The sequence below is a fragment of the Athene noctua genome, chromosome 1 (assembly GCF_965140245.1).
Source record: "Athene noctua chromosome 1, bAthNoc1.hap1.1, whole genome shotgun sequence".
In the NCBI taxonomy this organism is placed as follows: Eukaryota; Metazoa; Chordata; class Aves; order Strigiformes; family Strigidae; genus Athene; species Athene noctua.
This window is the reverse complement of record NC_134037.1, coordinates 116,244,885-116,263,474: the sequence shown is the minus strand read 5'-3', so window position 1 is coordinate 116,263,474 and position 18,590 is coordinate 116,244,885. Positions and strand designations below refer to the sequence as shown.

The 18,590-nt window shown below is 40.8% G+C and overlaps 1 protein-coding gene across 1 annotated transcript in view; it reads left to right on the top strand.

Moving 5' to 3' along the window:
• Positions 1-18,590, top strand: part of CFAP61 (cilia and flagella associated protein 61) — a 118,803-nt gene that overhangs the window by 82,239 nt on the left and 17,974 nt on the right. The window contains exons 21-24 of the mRNA XM_074896560.1: positions 922-1,214; positions 5,600-5,927; positions 6,430-6,521; positions 9,602-9,807. Of these exons, the coding sequence (XP_074752661.1) occupies positions 922-1,214; positions 5,600-5,927; positions 6,430-6,521; positions 9,602-9,807 (919 nt within the window). The remainder of the gene's footprint in view (positions 1-921; positions 1,215-5,599; positions 5,928-6,429; positions 6,522-9,601; positions 9,808-18,590) is intronic.

Here is an 18,590-nt window from a genome sequence, read left to right as displayed (position 1 = left end):
GGGCATTTCCCTGAAGGTGGGAGCTGTGAATTGGAGCTTCCTTCACTCAGTAAGTGGAAAGCTGGAGCTAGTTTAAATAGCAGTTTCTCCCCTAGTGCCAATGCACTGCAGAAGGAGCAGCGATATCCAAAAGGTGTTTTCATACCAGCTGATCAGAGATGTCTGTCTCAAGCTTGATAATTTCTAGGCAGCATGCAGGGATGGAGGCTGGCTGGTTCAAAGCACATACTTGAGGGATTTAGGTTTTGGGCATTCTCCGATGTGCACTGGAGGGAGGCAGCTGTCTTCAAAGAGCAGTGCAGAGCTGGCAGCCGCTCCCTGTTAGTGCATTGGCCGGCTGTGCCCCTCGGTGGGGCAGTTCGGTGAGATGAGCGGTGGATAGGAAGCAGCCGGCACAGGGGTACGGCTGCAGGGGCAGCCCCATTGTCTGGAGATTAGGCTTTTGCGGAAGGAAGAGGCAGCACTGGTGACCTCCCATATTGCACAATGGGTTGTTTTCTATAACTTGGTCTTTCCATAGTTTGTGGGTTTTTTTCTGCATGATGTATTTAATTTTCTCCTACCCCCCCCTGCCCCAGTAAGTCCTTTGAATAAAAAACCATTGAGGAGGGAGGGGGGAACAAAATAAAAACGTGAGGTTTTTTTTCCCCGAGAGGATTTTCAATCAAATAATTTCAAATTATGGGGTCAGAATGAATGTCATACTTCTGTGTTAAGTACTTGCCTACTTTGTGGGATGTTTTGTACAGATTCTTCACTAAATTATCTTAGCTACTGTTGCTAGGTAACATTGTTTGCTTCATAGCATCAGAGAAATAAGAGGGTCAAAGAGAGCAATTTCGTGTTATTATCATCTGAGTTATACTAATAAGGTTTTCATTGTACATCTTAAAAATTTTTCCCCCTTTTTTTTTCCCTTAGGGAACATCATTGTCTATGGGAATACAATTGACATTTACACCACGGTAGAAACCCTCTTATCTCTTGGAATTAATGGTTCTCGCATACATCTCGTACAGCCTCCACTCAGCTCAAATGTTACTTGCCTTAACAACAGCGAAATCGAAAGTGCTGTTCAGGAGGCACTGTCAAAGGCTGGCGTGTCTGTTTATTATGACAGTATCCTGGCACAGTGGAACGAAGGCGACGACCCAGACCTTATCACATGTGCTGCTTTCACTACTAATACAAAACCATTTAAATTGCAGTGTTCAGTAAGTATATGCTTTCATTGTATTTCCTTCAGTCTGTTTTTTTTAAGACAAAGACCATCAAATTTAGATAGTCCCTCGTTGGTTTATCTATTTTCTCATTGTCTCTAGAAGACTGAACATTCACTTGTTAGTCTAAAGGACTGTTTTTTTAAAAATCCAAATAAAACCATTGTTAATGCCCTGACTGATTTGGATTAAAATGTATTTAAGTCATCTGACTCCCAAATAGTTGTTCACTGATGAGTGACAAATACTTTTAATTCATTTTTTAAAATAATTCTCGAAATCCTTTTATTATTTAAATGCGTACAGTGACTCCTGTCTACAGTTATGTGCATTTGATTAAGTCTTAGTAGAAGCCAAAAATGTTAGGATAGAGAGCCTTACTCTGTAACTTAATTAAAATACATTTTAAACAGATTTTTCTGCCTATACATTAACGACTATTTTTGTTCATCTGCAGTTTCAATATCTTATCTAAGTAAATTATATGCAGTCACAGGTATGGCCCCACTGTATGATTTGGGCCAGGTTTTAGCCTTTCCTAATGGGCAGAATAGTTCTGGTTTTCTTTATTGGGCTAATCCAGGTGAGTGAGCACCTCTGATAGTTGCTTCAACACGTGCATCCATATGAAGCCTCTCAATACACCCTGCTGTGTGCATGTTTCTTTGTGCAGCAAGTCTGTTGTAATTCTGGAAAGGAAGAGCTGTGTGCCTCCCCTGGAGACCTCTCCAGGAGTCAGTGGCCCCTGCCAGCTCCACTGCACTGGAAAGCTCAAAGTCACTGGGTTTTCCCAACCCTCTTCTTTTGAACACATGGATAGTTAAGCCATTGCTGATGGAGATGAAGACCTCACATAGCATTTTTACCTTCCAGCAGTCTCCTGACTTTGGTCCCAGTGTCAGTAGTGACATTCCTCCCATTCTCTCCTCATATGCAGTTCTTCAGTGTCTCTCCTTTTCCCTGAAATCCCTCTATTTTCACCCTTCTTCCACAGAGATCTCTATGTGGTGGTTCTTCTTGCAACTTAATATCCATTCATCACCTCCTCATCAGCCCCGCTTTTTTCCACACCACCTTGCCTCTGTGGCCTATGCCGTTCCTTCAAGATCCCCATTTCCTTGTGCTTTGTTTCTCTTGCCCTGTTGTGCCCCTTGCCCTGTGCCCATACTTCCTCCAGCCGTAGTTCTTCCTCTCGAGGTCTCTCTTACCCAGCCTCTAAGATAAGAGACATGCAATTACTTGTGATGTCAGGGTCTTTATATTCTCCAAAACAGGTTCAGCTGTCTTCCAAGGCTCCTGTATCTGCTTTTAGCTGCCTTGGAGGATGGGCTCAGCAGAGGACAGGGCTCTGGAGAGTAGCCTCTGCCAGGAAGGCAGCTGCATTCACAAGGGAGCAGGCTGTGCAGGAATCGGCACTGCAGCAGCCTTTTGGGATTTGAGCCAATATCAACTGTTGATTGGCAGATCTTGGGGGCTTAATTTGTTGAGTCCTGCAGGATAAAAACAACGGGAGAAAATCTCCTCTTTCCCTAAAGCGGCAGAGTCCCTCCCTCCCCTCCCGGGCTGACAGATGGCTCCCAGCCTGGAGGTTGCAGCCGTCCCCTCCCCTCTCCTCCGGTGACACCGTCCTGCCTGTCAGCCGGCAGGATGTAGGGCTGTGTGGTCCCCTTGCCCTCACGAGCAGAATTTCCCTGATTTTCGATCTACTAGATAGTTAGAACTCCCATAACTGTACATAGTTCATTACTTGTTTTATATACAAACAGGCCCAGGGGCTCTGGCTCCTCTGCTACCACATCTCTGTTGTACCAGTGTTGCTAAAATTTCCAGTTCCCTTTGCTTCCCTCTCCCGTACCTTTTCTTCTGGCTGGCTCATCCATTTGGTCGTGAGCTTCTGACACTTGCCCTTAGTCCACAGGAAAGCTCTTTGGTGGTGTAATTGGGTAATACCTTTACCCAGGTCATAGTCATGTCCTCCCTGAGGCTGACACTAAAGGAAGGACATATTACTGATGCTGGTTTGCCCTGATACAGTTATGTCTTGGGCTGTTCAGGATGAAGGCAGCAAAATAGCACATGCTCATTTGATAATTTTTCACCCTTTCCTCAGCCTGTACAGTAATAGTTCTTGATGATGGGCAGCAACATTCAACTTGTCATCTAATCATTTTAAAAGCTGAGGGCACCGATGAAGGGGAGAGCTCTTTTTAAAGGCTCTGAAGCTTCACAAACTATATTGTAGCAATGAGATGGTCAGTCTTCATCTGTACCCTTTATAGGCCATGATCTTGTTTAACACCTCTCCCAACCTTATCTTTCTTACTACTTTTAACTCTTGATGTCCAGTCTGCACTCTTGTTTTACACTATTTTTGGAACCTTTGTTCTGCCAGCTTTCAGCTTATCCTTTGTAAGAGACAACTACAAAGACGCTGCTTGTATAATAGCTGTAGCTTCTCCCAAACAGACTTTTGCTGTCTGCAGTGCTCTGAGGGAGGTGAGAGCCTGGGGCAAGGACTGTTCTGTGCCTGTGACCACCCTGTTACAAGCTGGAGTGACCCAGTCTCTCTTAACCTGCTCCTCATTTCTTGTGTTTCAGAACTGAGACGCCTTCAGGTGATGCGGGTTCTACCTTCCCCAGTGCCTCTCTCCTCAGCTTCATCTGAATGGGCTCTTTTGTCCTTAGTGAGCACATTTTGGCTCCAGATTTCAGATGAGCTTTTGCATCTTTAAAGTTACTTTTAGGCAATGTAGAAAACCGGATAAGACACACATCAAGAGAAATGTCAGATGCACGTGATTCTAAACCAAGTCAAAATCTTCTCTCTGCTAATCAATGCGCAGAGTCTGTGCGGGGTGTGCAGACAAAAGGCAAGGGCTGTGGCAGGACCCTGCAGTCCTCGCTCTCGCGCTGCGCTGGATTTCAAAGCGGCTCTTCAGGCATCCAGCACATTTTTCATGACGTGCTGTGTGCACATCTGTTCCACACCGATGCCGAATCGGTGGCTGCTTTCAGCACCGCCTGCTTTGCAGGGCTTGTGGCGGTGGTGCTGCCTCTGTTTCTGTTTTGGGGACATGACGTCTGATCTGTTTCATGTCCCAGGAGAGGGACTATGAAGGTGCCACAGGAAGACAGGAGAAGGGATTTATCACTAGCTTTTTTCTTTGAGACTTAGAGGAGGAATTTAAGGATTTAGGGTGATTTTCTTTCAGCACCCTTGAAATATTTCTGTGGAGAAGATGAGCTTGTGGCTTCAGTATATGCTGGTCCCAAGATAAATCCCTACCTCAGCGTTAGTTCGATAAGGAGGAGTAAGACAGCGCAGGCAGTGTTTTTACAGAATGAAAGTCACTCTTTTTTCAGTCCCACAAAGCAAAACATAGTGAATAGGTATCTGCTGGGCTCATCACCAGATTCAGTAGCCAACTGCCAATTGCACCAAGTACTTTACTCATGGACACAGCCTCCTCTGGGCTGACCTAGACGATCTAGACGGATCTGTCCATCAAGACCTGTGCCCTGTCTCCAAGAGTGACCAGCTTCAGCTGCTGCGGGCGCAGTAGTCCCAAGCACAAAGGAGGTACCGATTAGTCTGCCTCCTAAAGCAAGTATTATCCAGATCTGGAATAGAGATGTGTTTCGTTCCTGACAAAGTTTGGTTATGCTTTCCAAAATTTATGTCGCTATCAAGTATAAGAAATCTGAATGCTTTCATTTTCATGTAATTACTCAGTCCTTTTGTACCTCTCACAAACTTCTTGGCCTCCACAGCTTTCACTGACTTAAATTCTGCTGCTCTAGTTTGAATGAGGATGACATTTCCTCTGAACAATTTTAATTTCCTATCTTTCTCTCTCATTGAATATCCCTGTGCTGGTAACTATAGTAGCATAGTTTGTTGGTAAACAGTTAAGCACAACAGTTGGAAAAATATTTGTAATATACAGTTATCCTGCTAAACTGCAAAGTACACTGTACTTTTCTGTTACTTAGGGTTTCAGTTTGGCTTGAACATTTGAAAGAAGAAAACCAACTTCATAAAGAGTTCAAGTCTCTTTCACATGCTCATACTAACACAAAAATATGCACATCTGCTCAGGCTATCACTCAGGCTATTTGACATTGTTAATATTGGAGTTTTTAAAATAAATCCTATCTAATAACCAGAAGTAGATGAGTCGAGTAATTCTCTCTACTGTTTTTGTTTTAATTTTAGTAGCTGTAAATACTGAATCAGAAGGATTTATTTGTGTATGTAAAATCATACTTGTTTTTTTCATGTTGTTTTTTAAAATAAGTAACATTAAGAACAAAGCATACGTTTTGATTTATAAAATTATCCAGGAACTAATATATAATTTACATCTCTCTTTTTTTAGGCATTTTTTAGCTTTGCCTACAGGACAGTGGATTATGAAACCTTTAAGGCAATTAATGATGCTTGCCTTGTTTTTGATGGAAGACTTGTGATCGATACCAAATTCTGCACTAATGATGTCAGTATCAGGGCTGCAGGTCCTTTAACAAAATACTCCAGGAGATACTATGTAGATGAATGGACACACAGCAACTTCAATTCAAAAGAGATTGGCTTTGAGCTTGCTGCATCTATGCTGAATATCTTTGATCCAACCTCTAAGCCCTTTTCTAACCCACCAGAAGGCACAGACAGACTCATCCCCATGTACAAAGGGTGTAAAATTAAAGGTATGTCAAAATGGATTTCTGTCATACTTTCATACCCTCTTTGGTGGTTTTGCTGTTATATAATTAAGGTAGGTTCATCTCACCTAAGGTGCCTTCTAACGGCAGTGAAGTCCTCAAAGCTCCTTATATAGTCAGTGGAGAGGTGAGTTGCAGTAAAAGCTTATGCTGTATATTTTTGCCAATAACAGACCAAGTTGTGCTTTCATTTAATACTGCAGTAAATATGGAGTGTTTCCAGGGAAAATCTGTGTCTTTATTCCAAGTTCAAGATCAATAAAACTATAATCAGAACTTTTCAATGTGTGGCTACTGCGCCAGCATGTATAAGAGTGCCCAAAAAAAGTTTATAATGTGAAGTCCACCAAAACAAAACAAGTTCTTTGTTTTCTTTTTAGAGCCATTTAGTAAAGAGCAACAACAAAAGATTAGGGGAGAAGAACAAATACATACTTTATTTTCTTCGTTTATGATTTAATAAATCTCATACTTTCATTTATGGCAGGAGGTGTTCTTCCTGGAGGTTATAATTACTTGTATATTTCCAAACCAGAAATCCCTATCCACTTGGACTTAGAACTTGCACTGTGTGATCATGTAAGTTACACTTTTCTTTGTTTCATTCTCCATTTGGAAAGATGTTCTTATTTAGGATAGCACAGGTATGTGCATTAGTACCATGCGACTTAAAAAAATATCTTGAGTAAGTGTGGCTTTAGGTATGTATTTAGTAGAGACCTTCCAGAGCTGGGACTTACCAGTAAACTCTGGAATGGAACAAACCACATAAAAATGTATCTCTGATTACTTGAAAAATATTTATTTTAATGTCAGTCCACTGTCATATTGTAAATGTGAAATACATATAGGTACGATTATCTGATTAACTTCTTTAATGCAGTTCTTAATTCCTTTACCATGAAATCAGTGGAAACCGAAGGGGATTTTGGTCCTTGAAGCCAGGAAATACTTCTTAAGTCCTAATGCCCTGAACTCTTCATTACTATTTGTAGCACTTTGGGTTCAAATAGCTCCCTAGTAGGGCATTACAGCTCAACTCCTTGACCCCTTTTTTCCAGAGTTGGCGGCTCAGCACTGTACCTGGTTCCTGAGCCATTTGCCTCAGCACAGGTTGGGAGGTTATCATGTTGGCTTTTCCTCAGTACTCTCTTTTTCAGAATGGCTTTCTTTTTGCTTGATTCTGTAGAGAGAGACAAGTCATTTTCTTAGTCATATGGAATATGTTGCTTTCCAAATTCCTAGCATGTATTTAATACACAGTTTATGAAGGTAGTGCTGGTATTTGCCATCAGATTTGCATAAGAACAAATCCAGTCAGCTAAACCTGGGTGCATCATATAAATCATGTACAGCTGGTGAACAAACAGGAATTACATAACTAACCGAACATCTTAGATGTTTGTTTCCATACTTTCTGATATTTGGCTTTCTGAAAAGATGCACGATTCCTGTAAAGAGGCCATAGGATTGTATTAGCTAGTTTTCACTAAAATATGCTTTCAGCCTTAGCACTTAACCTCTTTCCTCCCTGCAGTAAGGTGCTATAAATGCATACAGATGATAAACTTCACAGTCTATCAGTGAAATTCAGTTGATTTCTAGACTAGTAGGAAAAGAATATATTCTGGAAGGGATGCTCCATACTTCTTTGCTAGAAATAGCTAGTGCTGCAACCATGAGAGTCATCTTTGAACAGGAAGGAGGGAAGCACTTCATGCAGTTGGGCTATATAGGAGACTGTCCCATGATACAAACATGGAGGCGCTTCTCTTAGTGGAGAACCTGACTTGTGAAACAAGAGAAGGACTAGATTCCTGCATTTTAAAGCCAGAGAGGACCATCCAGCTGGGCAAGCTTCTGTTTCATATAGATACCTTTTTCCTCAGGGATTTCTGCATCAAACCCATTCTTGTAGTCGACGTAAAGAGTGGCTTTTAAAAGACTACTTCAGTGCTGCTTTTAAAACTCAGACAGAAATGATCCATAGAAAGAAATGATTTTTTTTTTTTAAAAAAAGGAGTCCATGCTTTGGTGGAAGAAATGGCTCTCCTTGTTTTCCAGATTTGTAGATCCAGGATGAGCTGTCTACAGCAGCATGTACTGGGAAGCAGAAAGGACTATCAGGGAGAGAAAAACTGGTTTTTGTCACTCCAGATTGCTAGAACATGATTAGAATTCTTTTGCTGCAGCTTTGATTACCTGCTGTCTGAAAAGGGAACATCTTTAAAGCCACTCCAGGAACTTCATGTAAATCCTAAAAGAATTTCCTAAGAAAGAAGTAAGAGAAGCTAGTGAAATGTATTAGCCGAGAGATGTGGAAGTAACAAAGGTTACTGTAGCCTAGCAACAGGTTTTAGAAATATATAAAGCTGGAACATGAATACAGCTTTAAAAAATAGCTTCAGGCTATTTGATCATCCCACTGCAATGTGAGGTTTGAAACAAACTTTTACTTATTTGTCTTTTAAGTGATTGATTGAACTAGCTGAAACTAAATGCTACAGTTTGAGCATCAATATCCAACATTATTATTCCTTTATTGATAGTAGAGTTGGTGTTAGCAACCCTTGGCAGCCTCTGTTCAAATTAGCAAGAGGGAGTCACCGAGAGCAATTCTAAATCATACATATATATGTGTATGCATATATATATTTTAAAGGCAATAATAATTCACTATTTAAAAGTCTAGAACATATACTCAAGGATATGTGCTAAGAGATCAAGTCCAGCCTCCTGCAGTTGCAGGAGTACATAGTGACATTTATAAAATTTATAAGTTTTTCAGAACTGAAGAGGGTCTTTCTTGGTATTTCTTTCTTTGTTGTAAGGCTGTTCCAACCCATCACACCTCTGACTCCTGGAAAACTTCTACACAAAGCCAAAATTGATTAATCGATATGTGATAAATCTTTGAGTTGCAACATTGAAGTTTGCTTGTAACCAATTAACGTGGTAGTATCAACCCTCTGCCTCCAGTCATACGCCTTCTACAATGTGCCATAAATTTGGACTCTGCACATATACTGTTTGTATATCCATATATAAAATTATATGTGTATAGTTATAAATCTGGAGAGAAAAGTATACTAGTGTGTTCTTCACCCATCAGGACGGTGTCCTATAGTAAATTATGATATGTCCTGTGTATGCAATAGTATGGACTCTGTATAATAAATTAGGATGAATAGAGTTCAATTCAGTTGCCTAAACAGAAGCATCTAGTGTTGTTTGGGATGCCCCAGGGCATCCCTCCTGACTTCCAGCTGCTGCTCCAGGAGGTCACAGGTCTCCCACGGATCCTGTGTCATAACTGCCAGTGCAGTTCAGATGGCCCAGATACCCTCAGGTGTCTGAAATGGCACTCAGGATTGGGTAGCCAAAGCCTGTGCTGTGCACACAGTCGTATGCTGCACAGTTTTGTGTGCAGTTAATCAAGGTCTAAACCACATGGAAAATTTTTGTGTCCAAACCATAGCGAAGTGCCTCGTTGTATAAGCCATGTTACCAGGAATGGGTATTCTTGATGAAAAAAACATAAGGGTGGTGGATTCTAAGAAATGGTACATACCAGCTAGGAAACCCAAGCTGATCCTGTACATATGCCAAGTCAGGTGTTCATTCCATCTCCACATCTTTTCTTACATTTTCCGTTTCAGGGGATGGAGATAATAACCGGAGAGGCAAGACATGGGAATTATTTCAGGATGCATATGAACAAATATAGTATGGTAGATAGCATCACCTGCTTTTCAAAGGAACCCTTTCCTGTCTCCAACTACATTTCCTTGTATGGACAGCATGAGCGTCTTCTTAATGATCTTTATTATCGCTGGAATGAAGGGCAGATTACAGATCTTTACAGGTAAGATAAACTCAACATTGTGCATAAAATCTACATTCTGGCAGAATTTTTGTTTTATTTCATTACCATTTATAGTCTGGCTGTTTTCCCTTAGAACAAAAGAAAGATTTTTAAAAACGTTTTCCATTATTTGACAAAATTAACAGTGGTAACGCAATCTCTGAAGACCTTCCTGGAAAGAGCTGTGTGTCTGAGATTTATTTAGAGAAGGAGCAGTGATTCACTTGACCATCTTTCAGATGAAAGAGTATATCAGTATCTTTATAACTTTTGCTTAGAATATTCAGTAGGCTTAACTCATGAAGCTGAACCTGAACAATCCTTTTTTTACTGAAGATTCGTATTCAGAAGTCACTTTTAAAAGTCAGTATTTTTGTCACTTTGAAACTTCTAAGCCAAAGGTTATTAGGTATATTTTAAATGACTCATGATGATAGTCACACTCAACAATTTGCCTGTTTATCTGGTGATAAAACAAACCATAAAGTTTATCCTCTGGACTGTGTTCTCTGTGTAAGGGAGTTATTTTAACTTGGATCTTATAGCTGGAGCCTGTGTCAGGACTCAGCATATTTACTGGAGGTATCCCATCCAACTTGCAGGACTTCTCCCACCACAGCACTCTGCAGTAATGAAACAGGTCTTGCAGATTTTCCAAGGTGCTCCCCCCTGCCCAAGCAAGTGCAGGGCAGTCCTGGGGACAAGGTGTTCCAAGGCAGGTCTCTCAAGTGGTAGGAGAGACTAAAGAGCCTGCCTATTTCTAGCCAAGAAATATGTGCCATCTCCTCTGAGAGAATTTTTCATTGCTTTTGGAAATGCAAACTTAAGGAAGCTATTATGAAGGAAGGAGTATCTGAAAAAATTAAATCTACTATATCTTTTAATCTTCTGCTACTTCTCCAGAATTTTGTATCGTAAAAATATTACCTGGACTGAAAACTCAAACTGGTGTTATTCTTTATACCTCAGTGAAAACAAGTGATTTTGAGGTCAGGCTTGATTTAAAAAAAAAACAAACCAAAACAAAAAAAACCCCAGCCTTGAGTTCATTCATGGGGTAGAATGCTTTGAGCATGTAATTGAAACAGGAGGTAAAGAAGAACTTGCCAATACATCTTATTTTGATTTTCATTTTAGAAAATCCCTCACAAGTGGTGGCTTGGGAACCTAAATTGCCACAAATAGAGAAGTACTACATTACATAAGCTGGTTTAGAGACAAAAAGCTAAGCACAGGAACAAATGGTAAATATTTATCAAAGCTGATAGTGGTGCCTTAAAAGTCTCCAGGTCTGATTTTTATATTTTATATCAGAAAGGCATGAATGGTAGCAAAATTTTCAGATTAAGCAATGTTATTTAGGTAACAGTTTGTAAAAGTTTGCTGTAAAGGATGTGCTGTGGTCCAAAAGAAACTTTGCATTAAATAGTGATGCAAAAAAATCTGTAGGAAAGAAGCACCTGATACCTTTGAGACAGGGACTTAAGAGCCTCTGAATTCCTGTACCTCTTTCTGCAGCTTTTGCACTTCTGCTGGTTCAGTGTCAAAAAGCTTCCGAGAAATATGTATGAGGCATTGTACACTGCTAAGGACAGAGAAATGAGACTGTCTGCTGAAATTGAGGAGGAGGGGGGATCCAGCCAAGCCCTTCAGTTAGTGACAAAAGATTGGTTTGTATGCTGTATTTTGAGAACAGTGGTATCAGTTGCTGTCTCAAAGGGTGAACTCCCCTGAAAAGGACTCAGGGCTTCACCGGGACTGGATGTGCAGTTCTCTCAATTCTTCTGATGTGTTTTGCAGTCCTCTTCCTGCACTCTCTCCTCATTGTAAATAGTAGAGTCCAGCTCCTCATTTTTTTCTTCTCATCTTGTACTGAAAGACAGGATGAACCCAGACTTCAACTGTGAGGCTTAAAAGTTTCTTGGACAAAAACACTTTTTTACAAATTGCACTTCAGGAGACCTTTGTATGCCTCTGCTGAGAGGAGCGTGAAACTTGTGAATTATTGCTGCTACAGGGATTGATTTTGATTTATAGAAAATGATGGGTTTGTTTTACAAGAGAGGAATGGTGCACAGCAAATGTAAAGTTCACATAAACAGTATATTGTCAATAGGTGTTAAGTAGAAACTGAAGGAGGATGACACAATTGTATGAGATATGGGCTAAGATGGCAGGTAATTTTCTTTCCTTGTCACAGCTGATGCTGATCGGCTAATACATTTGAGCACTGGAACAACCTCAATATTCAGGTTATGGCAAGGTATCATCAGTCTTTTTCACAGTGCAAATGCAAATGCAGTGGTGACCTAATCTTTTCTGTGAACCACAAATGTTGCCAGACACTTACACCTTTGTTGTTTGCCCAGATGGGGTTACAGTGTCAGTTGTTATACGTACTGGTGTTTCACACCAGTATCAAAATCTGGAAGAATAAATCATCGTATTTTGGGATTTCTGCCTGCAACACAGGTAGCAGTATTTTCCTGATCTTGAAAAAAACCAGCGTTTGTTCCCTTTCTGTTGATGTAGCGCAGCCCAAGGACCTCAGTGCAGCTGCACTCACCTGCACTCTTGATAGCTATGCGCACAGATTTTGAAGAGATGAGACATTAACTTTCTGAAAGGACAGCTTATTTCTTCATGAGAGAAATGAAGAGTGTATTAGCCTCCCTTGCTCTCATGATTGTGATAGGATCCCCATACAGTGCATAAGCTGACCAGGGGATTACAAGATCAAGTTCTGAACATCCACAGAGATTTTAAAAATCTCTGGAGAGATAAAGATCCCAGTGATGATCTGTTAATAGGATGAGACAGGCCAGTCAACATGATGAGAGTAAGAAGTGCAGCTTTATCTGATGGCAGCATCTACACTCACTGGGGATAGTCATCAGGTCCCACAAGACTGCTTGTATCTGATCTGGTCATTGCTCGCTGGGACCTGAAGCTGTGCAAGGTTGGGGTTCTCTCACAGCCACACACTCACAGGCCCCACAACCTGTGTGTCCAGGGTGTCTGGCCAGGATCACTAGTGTGCCACACAGAGGGATGCCACTGATCAGGTCCTCATCACATCTCTCGAGCTTTTCTTAATTAGTGATGATGAACTAGTTTTGGACTTGTCTTTTACAGCCGTTAGATGTTGATGTTGTTTGGGATCTTTTGTCTCATTATTTCATCTCACCTCTCATTAGCCTGTGGTAAAATTCCTGAATTACAGTTGCCAGGTTTTTCTTACCTGGTTATTTTATTGCCTCCAGTCCCATTTTTCATCTTCTTTATACCTTATCTTTAGATAGGTTCGTTCCTTTTCTTCTTGTATTTGGTCATTTGAATGAAATCACATGTTGCTCTATAGAAATTAACATATGCTGTTCTTTAATCTCTGCTCACTTGTTTCTTCTGGTGCTTTCACACACTCTCACACACATTTCCATTCATATCTGTCTTGGTATTTCTGTTCCAAATGTCTATACTATGAGAATACATTCTCTAGCTAGTTTAACAGGTGGGAGACAAGAGTAACCCACTGATGTAAACGGAAAGCCCTTTGCAGTCAGCCAAGGTGGAATGAAAGTATTAGTGAGAGAAGACAGTGAGAGGGGGAAGCAAACTGCCTGTAATCTCCACATAACGGTCCTAGCACAAAGCAAACTGGCACAGGAAATGGCTTCTTTCAGGAGGAGGTAGAGCAGTGGAAAAAGACTGGCAATATAAAGTAGTCTCATAATATATCATATATACAATACGTATGCATCCACATAATACAATGTTATATACAATCTACATATATATATATATATATATATATACACAATATAGAATGTTAAAACCTAGCCATGAGGAGATTATCTATTAGAGAACCATGAAGTTGAAAGATTTCAATTTCGTGTGAGATGAAGATTGTCCTGAGGCTTTTATGTAGATAAAAAGTGGTGTCTGGTCTTCTTTTGGCAAGGAATATGAAAATGCATTCGTTGATTTCTCTGTGTGTGATAAAAAGAAGAAAAACTGTTTTGGGTGGTGTTCGCGTGGTCTGTAATGATCTCACATGACTGTGTGAATGCAAACCTGATGTTAGGACTAAATTTCTCTCTTTGGCTTTGAAAAAAAACCCTTTTAAACTACTACACATTACACTTACATCCACTTGCAGTATCTTCTAGCAAGATGTGAAGTGCCCTTAGGGAAAAGAAAATGTAGACCATGAAAACGTTGTGTTTTGTTAGTTAAACTTCTAAACTTGCTGGTTTGAAACCAGGGTTCGTTCCCCTCCTTCCTTCTTTATGCCTCTGTTTTGGGGAGGGCCTTCCTATATGGCAAGAAAGTACAATGTTTTAATCTTTTGGTCGGCATTTAGATTTCTCAGCATGGCATCTAGTTCCAGGAATGGACACAGTGGAACAGCTGTCACCTGGGAGCTAATTTATTTCTGTGTAGCATGCAAATTATCTTTTAAATAATTAGAGACTGCACCTAGCAATGAATTTCCTCACTGATTTGCGTTTGGTATAAGGGCTGAAAGTTAACCCCATGATACCGGATTTCCTGACCATAATGTGCCAGTGCCATTTTCAAATTAACATTAACAACAGGCCCTCAAGATTCAGCTAACTTGAAGAAGTAACCCCTTCCGGTTGTGCGTGTGAAACTGCAGCTAATGGTAATAATGAGATTAACATTTCCTTTTGTTAGCGAAAAGTTCCATGGATCTCAGTATGAGATCTCCACATGACTAAAAGCTGTAGGACTTGACCCAAAATGCAATGAAAGATTGAAATCACCCCTCTCACCTCCTCCATTCCCCCTACAGTGAATGCACTTTATGGAAGAAGCCAGGCAGGGTGGTGGGCATACACTGCCCCACCCCGGTGCAGGTCAGAGGGGTTCACCAGTGGCTGCTCTCCCACCCTTGTCCTGTGCCAGGGAAGGAAGCCCCTCAGCCCCTAGATTTGCAGGACCAGCAGTCCGATGCCCCCAGTCACATTAAAACTGATTATGTGTATTCAGACTGCCGCCCTTCAAGACTTTTAAGTTCATGAATTTATCAGCCTAGAAAGCAGTAATCAAAAAGGCCAACATAAAATCATCTGACTCTATTGCCACAGTCAGTTGGCTACAAAATGCACTAGCCCGCTTGGGAGTGTAAGCTTTTAGTGAGTTAGACATCCCTCCTCTGTATTAGTATTTTCACAGCTCACTGGAAGCCTCAAATGCTTTTGAATTAAAGTTTTCTTCAGGGAAATAATGCTTTTAGCTGTCATAGTTAAACCAGCCAACACTATATCTGATGGAACTAAAGAGTTTTAAAGTTTCTTCTCCTTTCTTCTCCTTTAGCAGACAGGTACTATGGACATTTTTAAAGGTGGTCTTGGTGCAACTCTACAACTGCACAGTTAAAATCAATGCTCTTCAGAATGCCTAGCTGCCTTAGCTGTGATCCCAGCGATACAGGTAGTAATGTGATAACAACAGATACTAGTCTTTTTCAAAAGTAATTGTGTATAGTTAAGCTTCTGCAGCCATATTTGAGCCAGATTCCCATAGGTGTTAGGTACTTCAGCTTAATTCAGAGTAGCATCTGAGTGGGCTGTTCATTACTTAGCTAAACACAAATTCAAGAGCCAATGTTTTTGTTTCTACCTATGCAAACAACAGCTGAGGAAATAAGCTGTTAAGCCAGAAGATGACCACATCCAGTCAGACAGCTGTCTCTTCTGACTGCACCCCAGTAGGATGCACTTCATCCCTCTGAATGTTTTATAGGATGCCAAGGCCTACTGGGCAAATTGTCAGGGCCTTGGACAGGCAATATTTACTGATGAAGAAAAGTCTCATCTTCATTTGTCATTGTGCTGCAAGAAAAAGGCACCATTACCATCAGTGATGGCCACACTTCCATCAGCCTCATGCCACCACGGTAGGTGTACTCACCCCTGAGTCTTCAGCCATTACATTCCTGAGCAGAGAGGTCTTATGACACAGTTGTCTGATGTCAGGGCAGGCAAAACCATAGGAATCAAAGACACAGTATCCTAAAGCCGAGGATTTTGTACACAAACCTTTTATGTCACCTGGAAATTTAATAGCATTACTCCCTAGATTTGGAATTCACTTTAGGAAAGAGTTTCTGCAATTTTTATTCATTTCCCATAAGGCTGCTTCTCAGAAATGCTCCAGCTCAACTGGAACTTGAGCACCCAAGAGTGAGGCTTTTTCCAACAGGGAAGACTTCTCTTGAAGGAAAAAGAAAGCAAATTCCACTAGGCTTCATATGAAGTGTCCCCTGTCACACTCCTTCCATTCCCTCAGAGGTTTCCAGTGCTCGCTTGAAAGCCTTCAAATTCTTTCCATTGCTGTAGCAGCAGATAAAGAGGGACCTGGGGAGAGAGCTCTGAAATATTTTTTCTTTTATTTTTAAGCTTATAGATTTGTTACTGCTCATCAGTGCTTCATACTGCTTCACAAAGGAGGAATGCAACCAGCCAGTTACACCCTTTTGTATTCTCCTGAGATGAAGGCAACTGTAAGGCAGTTGCCAAGTTATGGAACGTGTCCACAGAGCGATGGAATCTCCCTCTGCTGTATCTTAAGTACAAAACAGATAATTAGAGGGGTCTCTTGATACTTGGCAACCAAACGGATGCTCACTGGCATCATGCCTTTAATATGAGATAGAAGTGCTTCATGTAGGCTTCATTTGGCATTAATGAAAACCAAATCTACTAACATAATGCATAAAAGTCTGACCCACTAGTTTCTAAAATACTTAAGTAGCTTATTTATCAAATTAGGTGTGAGTGGTTTTCTACTTGGGATTTTGTAATACTGTATTAATGAACTTCTTTTCAGTCATGACCTACAGAAGATGCTAGTTGCATCACATTAATGGGGCAGTAATACTGACGATGAGGCAAAGGAGTACCACTGTTGGTGACAGCAAGTACGGCAAAGGCAGCATCACTGGAGGAAAGACACAAAATTGGGCTGACAATGACAAAGTGTCCTGTCGGAGGCAACATCGTGATGCCAATCAGTTTCTATAAGCCACCCTCTGAAATGTGTTGCTCAGCTATCCCCTTCTCAAGTTTAATCTCATACCAATTCACCAAGTTTGTGTAATGCTGAAGTTAATAAGATGCTATATGTTAAGCACTTCTGGCATTTAACAATCATGCTGATAGACTAACATGTGGTGTAGCAATCAAAGTGTTTTGAATAACACATAACATGGTGTACTAGGTGTTCTATTTATATTGTGTTTATATTTAGTTCTTACCAGAAATGTGCTTTTAGTCATCTGTACTTACTACGTTTCAGTTTGCATCATGGAGCCACCTTGGTGGGTGCAGGCTTGGACATTCAGATTTTGCTGTATATATATATGTAGGCTTTCCAACGGAGAGCTCAGGAATGTTACAGGGTCAGTCCCATGGAGTCTGAGAAGGCAGGGGGTATTTTAAAGGACGATTAGCGGAGAAATCTTACAGGCACACTCATCCAAGCTGAGCTCAAAAAGGCTTTGTTGCTTTTCTTTTTAAAAAAAAATGTGTTTTTCCAGCATTTTAAGGACTTGTCTAACTCACTGACAATCTGTCTATCCTGCACAATGGTCTCAAGTAGCGCCATGAGGAGCGTATGTTCGTCACATGATAGCAAAGCTATTTGCAGCAAGATGTGGGTGAACTTTTGAGTGCCTCATCTCCACTGCAAGCTTTGGGGTTCTCCAGAGTTGGGAGATATGTCCACCAGCCTGCAAAGGTCAGTGTGGGCACTGGTGGTATGAGGGACCAGGTCTGAAAAGAGAAGCCTCCATTGGCAAATATTAATCAGAGGGTGGCTTATGGCTCTGGCAATACCTATGCATGGGACCAAAAAGTACAGGGGGTTTTGCTGCAATGTAGTGACAAAGGAATTTTTTTCCAGTGCCAGAATAGGAGATAGGATTCAGTGCTCACATGTGAAGGGAACAAGCAACTTACACATGCATAGATCTGTGGTGATCCACCCCAGATGCCTGTTGGAAGATCTGCATGCAGCCTGGCTGTGGTGGGTGTTGCTGTCCAAGAGGCTAAGCACCCTGATAAAAATAAGGGATACTCTAGACAAAGTGGCACAGCTTCAACAGCAACAGGTACTGATAAGCAGTGGGACACAAGGCTGCCAGGCATACAACAGAAAGGCTTGAAGGGAGTCACACTCCCTTTCACTAAGATGCTTTGGAAAATTCCACCCAGAAACTACAGAAGTGAATAATATCACTGGCTGTTTCCTTAGTTGTTCTCTTCAAATGCTGTCATTTATGCTCACATTACATTTTTCATATTAGCTGTACAAGCAAAATGCTCAAAAATATTTTGAGTGGTATGAACAACATTTACTTATTTTAAAGTAACCTTTTAGATCTTTTCTACTTTTAATTCACACATCATAGTATTGATTACATTAGACTAAAAGTGATTTATTAAGTAGTGTCATTTAATGAGAGTTTAAGCAGAAATGCCACCCTAGACTGATTATTGACACAACTCTAATAAATCTCACAATATAGCAAGTAAATCAGGAAAAAGAAGAACATTGATGTTTTCAGTATTAACTTTAAAAGAACGAGGTAAAGATATAAACTTATCACAGCCTGTATAATTAGTGATTATTTAAGCATGAAATGCATGCTACATAGAAAAGCTGTTTTTAAACCAGACTTTCAAAAATGAAGAGTGATTGTTCATTAAGAGAAATACTAGAATGCAGTGCTGTCTGGAATTTGCTGGATCCTGTAC